This window comes from Equus przewalskii, chromosome 20 (genome assembly GCF_037783145.1).
Source record: "Equus przewalskii isolate Varuska chromosome 20, EquPr2, whole genome shotgun sequence".
In the NCBI taxonomy this organism is placed as follows: domain Eukaryota; kingdom Metazoa; phylum Chordata; class Mammalia; order Perissodactyla; family Equidae; genus Equus; species Equus przewalskii.
Genome location: NC_091850.1, coordinates 18,990,358 through 18,999,702, shown reverse-complemented (window position 1 = coordinate 18,999,702; position 9,345 = coordinate 18,990,358). Strand labels below are relative to the sequence as shown.

The window sequence follows — 9,345 nt, the reverse complement described above, 5'->3', positions numbered from 1 at the left end:
AGTATTGGCAGTATATCTTTACTAATGTTTAAAATACCTATTATATGGTGTCCAATTGGAGTATCTAGGCATCATGATAAGTAGCTTCATTTTCATCATCTTCAAATTTTAGAACCACCAAAGATTATTCTTCTAGGCTATTTATGCTGTTTGGTCAGAGACAGATGTCCAATCGTCCGCTTTTATTCTGGTAGTGTATATAATTGTATTTATTGATAATAAATAATAATAAATTACCTTAAAGAAGGCACTGCAGAAAAATTCAGGGGATAAAAGTTTCACAGCGTGCTTCATAGCTTTAATATATTTCATTTCCTCTACTACAAAAACTAGATCAAATCAAGCCCCTTCAGGAAGCAAATAAGAGGAAAAAATATAAACAGAGCAAAAAACATTTGAATATGTCACTCAGAACTACGAAAATATTCCATGCTTACTAGAAGTCCAAACTCCTTGGCATCTTTCTAAGAGCCTTTCAAATCTGGTCACAACTTCACTTTCCTTTCCTAACTTATATTCCAGTCTATTCAACCATTTCATGCTGCCTCTGTCTAGAATGCCCATCACAATTTTCTCTGCCTGTGAAACCCTCTGTCCACTTCCTGGAAGGCTAAAATCCAAGGCTACAATATCTATGAAACTCTATCTTTTTCTTCCTATTGACTTTATTCTCCATTCTAGGGCTCATCAGATGCCATTAGAACAGCTCTAGGTAGCTTGTGAATTTTCTTGAGGATAGAGCCAAGCACTTCCCTATCTTTGAATCCCCAGGACTGAGAAGACTTCCTGCTGCACAGACGTAACTCCATAAATGTTTGAATGAATGAATTACATGGGGGCAGATGCTGCAGGCAATAAAAATGAGTAATTGGCTGTCTTGGTATAGATTATGCTCTAATAGAGCAGATGAAAAATAGCCACATAATTTGTAAAACAAGCTATTTAAGTGTTATTATTTCAGAGCCAAATAATAGACTCCCTTTCTCTTAATGTATTTATTTTTTATCAAATACAAAGGAGTATTTCCCCCACATACATATTTAGTGGTCTAGTCCTATTACAAGAAATCCCAATCTCCTTGGTTTAGCTACTAATTGATCATTTATTTGTTGCAATCCTGGGATTTTAGAGCCCACTTATTTGATTTAACTTTGTAGAAATTGGTTAAAGGAAAATAACTAAATCAACCTGCTCAAATAATCCTAGAATTGCCTAACAGCTTAAAAGATAATTAACTCACATTTCAAATTAAGGGATCCGGCAACGCAGCAAAAATGTTACTGCTCCTCAGTGGTGGTTATTCTGAGTCAGACAGTGCCACAAATTGAGTATTGTTGCCAGGGCACCACCCTGGTACCCTCCCCCACCGCAGCCCTAGCATGTCACTCATGTTGAAGTCTGCCAATAAGTTTTAAGGAAGTTTCCTATGGTATTAAGAACTGCCCCCTCACCAGGATTCTGAAGTCAATTTTTTTCATAAATACCAGTTGCCCAAATGTCTTTGGACCAGGTTTCTGGCACAGGATTGTTCAGGAAATGGGGTGGAAGGAACACCTATTTTATATTTTAAGTGAAAAAACATTCACACAAGAACATTACGCAATAACAACAAAAAAAAAAAGGTTGGTTGGTAGTGAAGTTCAAGCTCCATATCCTTGTGACTTTATTTTGGTCATAGAAGAAGCAATCATGAGTTCTCCAGTCGAAGTAGCAACAAGTAATGTGGTAATTTCACTGCTTAATTTAACAGGCTTAAAATGAAACATGTCAATGTTAGAATTGAGGACAAAACTGCTTATTTTCTCTTCCTGGTTACAAGTGAAAGAAATTAATGGACAGCAGATTTTTAGCAGAAAAACAACTGCCCTACCCATTTTTGCCTCTGCAGAACATAGCCCTGGAGTCCAAAACATAGCAGGCACTTAAAATTATTGAACTAGACTAAGCTGCCCATATAGGTTAGCTCGGTGAGTTAGCCTCATTGTCTTGGAGGGCATTCCCCTGAATACATACATAGTAAAATTTATAAATCTGAATCTTTATGAAATCTTTGTAAAAGCAGAAACAGCTCTAGACAATACCACCTACCTTTGAATCCTGAGAGTTGAGGAGGCAGGATGAAAGCATACTTTAAGGCTGCCTTAAAATTCATTTGAAACTTCACATTTAACTCTTCAAAATACATCATTTTGGGGCCAGGCCAGTGGTGTGTGGTTAAGTTTGCACACTATGCTTCAGGAGCCCAGGGTTCGCAAGTCTGGATCCCAGGTGCAGACCTACACACTGCTCATCAAGCCATGCTGTGGTGGCGTCCCACATTCAAAATAGAGGAAGAAATATACAACTATGTGCTGGGGGGATTTGGGGAGGAAAAAGCAGGAAAAAAAAAATAGAGGAAGACTGATGTTATCTCAGGGACAATCTTCCTCACCAAAAAAACAAAAACAACACATCATTTTGCATTTTTCTAAGAAAAATCTGTTATTTTAACATAGAACAATTTTAAAATTATTTACTACTGAGTAAAATTGATACCACCATGCCCCTCAACCCCGGTGGGAGTACTTTATTTATTCTGTGCCTTTGAGAACTCATCATCTCACTACCAAAGAACCCTGGTGTACACCAGAGACAGAACTCTAAAATAACTTCTATTCCCAACCCCTTAGTGAACTTTTCTTCTCTTATTAAAAAAAAAATTTCTTTGGCAGCGAGCTAATTTGGAAAGCAAATCCTTGTTAAGGTCATAACAGGTTCTGATGTCTCAATTGTACCCATTTTATAGACAATTTCCCAGTCCAAAGTAAATATTCTAAAAGTGAAGTTCCTAAAAACAATAATAGGAGTTGATTGAGATGTTCTTACCCAGACACTAAAGTTCCCCCTGATGCCCATCAAATTACATCACTTTCCATAGGGCCAACCACACACAGGCGTGGCCCTGTTTCCATTGTCTAACACCAATTCTCTTACTACTGGGAAGAAGAATGATTCATTTCTACTAAGCACTTACTCTAATCCAGGCTTGTGCTAAGTGCTTTGTAGGCTTGTGTCCTTTAATCTTCACATGAACCTTCAGAGAGAGGCAGTATTGCCATCCCCATTTTACATTTGAGAAAAACGGGGCATAGGCAAACTAAATAACTTTTCTCGAATCACACAGCTACCACGTGGTGGTTCCAGGATGTGAATCCAAGCAGTCTAACTTCAGAACGTGCAGTAATTTTACTCAGTATGTTAGATTACCACTAAGGAGAAGACTTTGGAATGAAGTGTATGCTTTTCTTCTTGAGATTATCAGTCAATAATCCCAGTTACTCTTCCCTCATTTCACAGACTCTATTTGCCAAATTCTTTATCAGTTCAGTCTCTAACCTCTAAGTGTACTTTTAATTTTCACCCATATTTCCAAACCCTAAAAGAGATCTGATCCAATTAGGTCGCATTTAAAATGGAAGAATATATAGTAAAAAGTCTAGATCTTAACATTTGCCATCAAGTGACCTCATGTAATTATTAGTTTGTCACCCTAGTTTTCATCTCAAAGCTTCAGTTTACTCACTGACATGTCTTCCCATCAGTCAGGATAAAATTGGTTAAGAAAATAGCTTTGCTAACATTGATTTGTGTTTAGATTTATTGAAGTTCAGAAAATGAGTACTTATTCTAAATTTAATTCTCCAGCAATAGCTATTTTTCAGTCTTTACATTTGCGTTGATTTGACATGAAGAAGATCAATAAGTATTGCCGTAAGATTCATAGCACATATGAAAATTAACTTCAACCACAGCACTGGTAGCGGTAGTCATCACCATTAGTGTATATTAATAGATTGTAGATTTAAAAATATTTAAATTCAAAGTATTTATTAACCCAAAAAAAGAAAGGTAAAGTTTTCAATAATTATAGCCTTAATCATATTATAAGTATGTTTTAATCCTACTTTATTTCAGTAAGATATAATTTTACTTCTCTTTTCGTCTTTTTCTAATTCAATATATTGTAATTTTCTAGAATTCCATGTATGTATATACACACACACATATACGTATATACTATATATACTGTTACCTATTTTTGAAAACCGAGCAATTTGCAAAAATATTCTTGGGAATGTATGTATCATGATTTTTAAATGTCCAAGCAATAATCAGTTAATCAGTATTTATTGATTATTGTGCAAAGCCCTATGGGTCATACTGAGACCCATAAGACATAACTGAGACTACAGACAGAGAGATGAGATGCACACAGGAAAGGCATTCTGTGGCAAAGCATTCCCAGGAAGGGGAACAGCAGGAGGAAGTCTGATGACATCAGTTAGTGAAGACGGGAGAGATTGCAAAGCCAAATTGGGACATGAGAGCACTAAATGCATGCAAAGGAGCCTAAGTAATGTTTAATGGGATTGAACTGTGACCCAACATGATGTGATTTTTCTGGAGATTTATTTGTGCAATTTTGAAGATAGGACTAAAAAATGAAAATATGAAAGCTGGAAGGGAAAAACAAGATTTTTAATGTATTTACTAAGTAGTGAGTCACTTCAAATACATAAAGTAGAAGAGGAATCCCTTAGCTGATGGGTCATGGTACTGAGATTTGATGGCCTTCAACCTCTCAGTGCTATCCACCCTACTGCTGATCTTCCTTAAACTTCTGTAACTTTTGCCTTCTCCAACTGTTAGCCCCGGCAATCTTCTATTTGGTGGCAATCTATTCGATCATTCTTGTAGCTTCTCCCTTCCCTTCCCTTGGTTACCTATACCGTGTCACCTGTATTGTGTTCTAGGCAAGGAGTCCTCCTTTGGGTGGCACTCTTGTCCTGCCTAGCCCTAGTCCTGCTAGACAGAGACGCTCAATTAGTTGTTGAATTGAATTGATTGAATCCAATTGATTCCCTCCACCATGTTTAAACACAAATCCACTTATTCACTCCTCCCCTTTCTTTGAAATTCTCAAAACCACCATGACACAGCTGCAAGTAATTGGTGAGGCTAAGATGTAGATGTGGCTCTTAACTCAAAGAGGTTGTACAACTCACCAGACAAGAAAGGGAAGCATGCAAACTCCTAAGGGCTTCTTCTGGCCTGGGTCTCCCAGGGAGGGATAACAAGCCCCAGTTTTTTGACGCGTCAACTTAACTTCCCAATTCTCAATTCCCTGGAGTAGTGGGAGTGGGCAGGAGGGAATAACACGAACATGTTTTAATACACTCTTACTTTTAGAAGGAGAAATAAAACAGTGCCCAGAGTTCTTTATTAGATTCAACTCCCAAAGTACAAACATCCTAATTCAGCTTAAACAAAACCACACACACACATTTCATTTCTAAGTAGACCGTTTTCCTCCCTTCTTTCCCTTCCTTCTTCCCTCTTACATTTATCTTCCTCCCTTTTTTTTTTTCCTCCCATTCTTTTTTCTCCCACTTATCACAGTCTTCCCAAAGAAAGTTTATCTGCAACCAGCCTTTAACCACGAATCCCCATAAACGAAGCAAACCCTCCGTAACCAAAAGCAAGGCCCCCAGCGGGGAGTGTCGGGTGAACGCCCCCTCCCGCCCCCACACTCGCTGGGTTAGTGCGAGACGGCTGCACAGCGAAGTTCGAAAGTCTGCAGGAAAGGGAAGGGGGCTACCAAATCGTCTCGCTTTCATAGACCGTCTAATCCCTTCTGCGCAATCGGACTTCAGGAAAGCAGCCTCCCCTTAAGGGCCCAGGAGCCCAGGCACTTTGAAAGTGCCCTCCCTGCCCAGACTCGGGGAGAAGTAAGGCGGAGCCAAAGGGCTGGCGACACCCTCCTGAGGTCCAGCGTTCGCCCGTCTTCCTACCACCTTAGGGAGTTGGCACGGAGAGCGGGATAACCCTCTCAATGAAAGGCAGATGTCCCTTTAAGGTTTGCTTTGCAGCTTGTGGACTTTAGCCTAAACACGGACCCGCGAAGTTGGCTTTATTTGTCCATGTCTCGGACAGAGCCTGGGAGACTGCCAGTGGGATTTCAGAGACCCGGAGCGCGAAGGGGCGGGCGATGTGGCAATCCATCTGGGATGTGAAAAGCGTGGAGCGGACTTAGAGGCATTGGTCGAAAACACAGGAAATCATTCTGCGGCTACTGGGCGCTGCGACCGGCCGGGCCAGAGACTGCGACCCACGGCGGCGGGCGGAGTGGCCCAGAGCGCGCGGCTTCGCGCCGGGTCCTGCGGGGTCCTGCCCTCCGATCCAGCGCGTCCCCCGGCGCTGCGGCCGCTCTGGCCATGGCTCCCCGGCGCCGCGCCAGCCCAGGGATCGCTGTCGCCTGCTGCTGGCTCCTCACCGGTGAGCTACCCTGCTTTTTTATCTCCTGGGCGCGGGGCTCGGGGCTCGAACTGGGGAGGGAAGTAGCAGAGCTGTGGCCCAAGGAAGGAGGGAGTGCTGATTCACTTTAGGGTGCTCCAGGTAGTCTGGGCAGTTTGGAATACGGAAGGGAGTTTCTGCGTTTGATCTTGATGTGCGTTACTTTTGATGTCGTTTCAAAACCCTTCACCCCAAAGGTAGGAGGCAGGCAGTGCTGAAAACTTAACAAGGTAGAATTGACTTTTCCAATTGAAGTTGTTTTGACCAATATGCATTGTATTTTAGGACTTTGTTGAATGGCTCCCTCTCCCCCTTTTTTTTGGCGAGTGGTATCTAGAGGGCGCCTGATTTATACGCAAAGTTCCTACCCTCAGGTTGCTCGAGTGTGGGCATTGTTGCATTTTCTTGCTGTCAGGTATTCAAGATATTTTCTGCTACGGAACAAGAAAAGAGAGGAATGCAGGGCAAAATTGCCTCTTGTCCCAAAACGATGTTTCTATATTAGCTCTCAAGAGGAGGAACATTTTGAAATTGAGGAAGGAATACCGAACATTTACTCTGTAAATATCACAGAGAAAATTTTTTTCAAATGCAAAATACAGTATGTATTGTTACTGGTGCATAAAGAGGTATTTTTAAGGCGGGCCTTAAAAAACAGTGGAGATGCAAAGCTATATCCAATTTAGCAAAAGCTTGAATCATAGCATTTTCTAGGATTTTCCAAATGATTAACCCATGGTCAGGTCTTTTTAACCAGTTACTGACTGAGGAGGGAAAGTTGCAACGCTGAAACAAAGAAGGCAGAGGAGGTGAAACTTTGTGTGAAGGAAAAATCACCTAATTGTTTAATTAATGGTTCGCTTTACATATCATCAATATTCAATTGTTCAGTGTCTTTACTTCTGGCATGCTTATTGGTACCAGTTAACTTAGCATTTTACTGTTAAAAACAGGGGTGATCCAGCCAGTTTAGCCTGGCTTAGATGGCCAAGCATGATAAAATTTATGAAGATCACTTAGAAATGGATTATTAGTAAGCAAAGCGTTTTTTCATAGTGAGGTGGTATAAAAAGAGTTAAGCTACTGGCTTTTCATACAAACATTCTCCACTACTCAGGAAATGTCCAATAGTCCCAACAGTGGTAACTTCTGAACAGCTTTATAGCCAGGGAACAGTTCAGCTTATCAGCCACTGTCACTACGCTTTATACATATTTGACCCATGATTCTTCTCCAACTCAAATTTTTTGGAGGTTGTTTGCAGTTTTTGGTTCTTGGGCAAAATCTGAATGGTTTACTAACTATTCAAGTTGTACCTTTTTCACTTTACCAAATAAGCAGTCACGAGTGCAGAAATGATCAGATGACGTTTGTATATCCTGCAAAAAGACAAGAATGAAACTTAAAAAACCACAGGAGGTTAACAAGTTACCGTTTCATATATATATAAATTTAAATATTTATAATAAACACATTTATATTGAATATTCAATATATTTTATATATATATGTATATATATATAAATTGAAGTATTTTTTTTTAAGTTCAACTACTTTACTTCCCCATGCCTAAAGCAGTCACCATTGCATACTGTCGGTTTTCTGCAGTTGTTGGGGTAATAAATGGTGCCAAATTCAGGAAGGGACTTAAAGGAAAATAATGCAGATATTTCTACATTATATTTAATTCCCCTTTGTGTGTGTGTATGTATATATATGTATTATATCGATATATATATTATTCAATCATATTGAAAGTTAGAATTTAAAAGGTCGTCACAGAATCAACAGGTTCCTATATGTGCTATATTTATGCCCATTTCATAACAGAAGGATCTGAAGTTTGACTTCTTCCTTCCCTTTGCTGGTTTCTCTGTCAGTCATCACCTTGTCAGCTTCCATGGAAACGTCTCATCAACTCATAGAGTGCACGCTCATGCACACTACTGTAGAGCTCATCTTCTTGTCCCAATCTGAACCCAACCTCTTCCTAACTAATCCAACTTTCTAATTCGTAATTTTCATTATATCTTAGTCTTTAGTCAAACTCTTTGGTGGTTAATAGTGGACTTTCAGATAAAATCCAAAATTTTCAACTGACCTTTCAGGGTCCGCCCTAATTCAGCACTCTATCTCCTACTACCGTTGTGTCAGTTTCCTATTGATGTTGTAACAAATTGCCATCGATTTATTGGCTTAAAATGACCCATCTACTATCTTACAGTTCTGTCGGTCAGAAGTCTCACTGGGCTAAAATCAAGGTGCTGGCGGGGCCATGTTTCTTCTGGAGGCTCTAGGGGACAATTTATTTCCTTGCCTTTTCCAGCTTATAGAGGCCACCTGCACTCCTTGGCTTATGGCTCCATCCTCCATCTGCAAAGCCAGCAGAGTAGCATCTTCAAACCTTACCCTCTCACTCCACTTCATCATCATATCTCCTTCTCTGACTCTGACCCTATTGCCTCCTTCTTATAAGGATCCTTCTAACTACATTGGGCCCACCAGGAAAATCCAGCATAATTTCCCCCTCACAAGATCCTTAATTTAATCACAACTGCCAAGTGCCTTTTGCCAACAAAAGGAGACATATTTGGAGGTTCCAGGATTAGGACATGGACATATTTGGGAGACCATTATTCTGTCTACCAAAACCTCTAAACGTAAACTACCCATGACAGCCAGTCACATTTCCTTACTGTCCCCATTTTGCTACTGTGGATATGGTCTTGTTTTATGCATCTAGAAAAGCACTCCACCCTTCCTTCTCACCACCCCCTGCCATCTAAACAAACTCTCTCCAGCCTTCAAAGCTGGGTTTACATCACAACCACTGCCCACCATCTTTCCAGTTCACTTCCTGTTAGATTAGAACTGTCTTGTAGTAGACTTTTCCAATATTTAAAAATGATTCATCAAGAAAGATATCCTTCTGGTTACCAGGGGGCCGGGGGTGGGGGGTGGGCACAGGGGGTGAAGGGGAGCACTTATGTGATGACAGTCAAGAAATAATGT

General features: G+C 40.3%; 1 protein-coding gene across 3 annotated transcripts in view; it reads left to right on the top strand.

Annotated features, from left to right (window-relative positions):
• The first annotated feature begins 6,179 nt into the window (after positions 1–6,179).
• The window catches only part of ITGA1 (integrin subunit alpha 1), a 148,065-nt gene continuing 144,899 nt past the window's right edge, over positions 6,180–9,345 (top strand). For all 3 annotated transcript variants that reach the window (XM_070586895.1, XM_070586894.1, XM_008530872.2), the window contains exon 1: positions 6,180–6,315. In XM_070586895.1, coding sequence (XP_070442996.1) covers positions 6,255–6,315 — 61 coding nt within the window. In that variant the 5' untranslated portion in view covers positions 6,180–6,254. The remainder of the gene's footprint in view (positions 6,316–9,345) is intronic.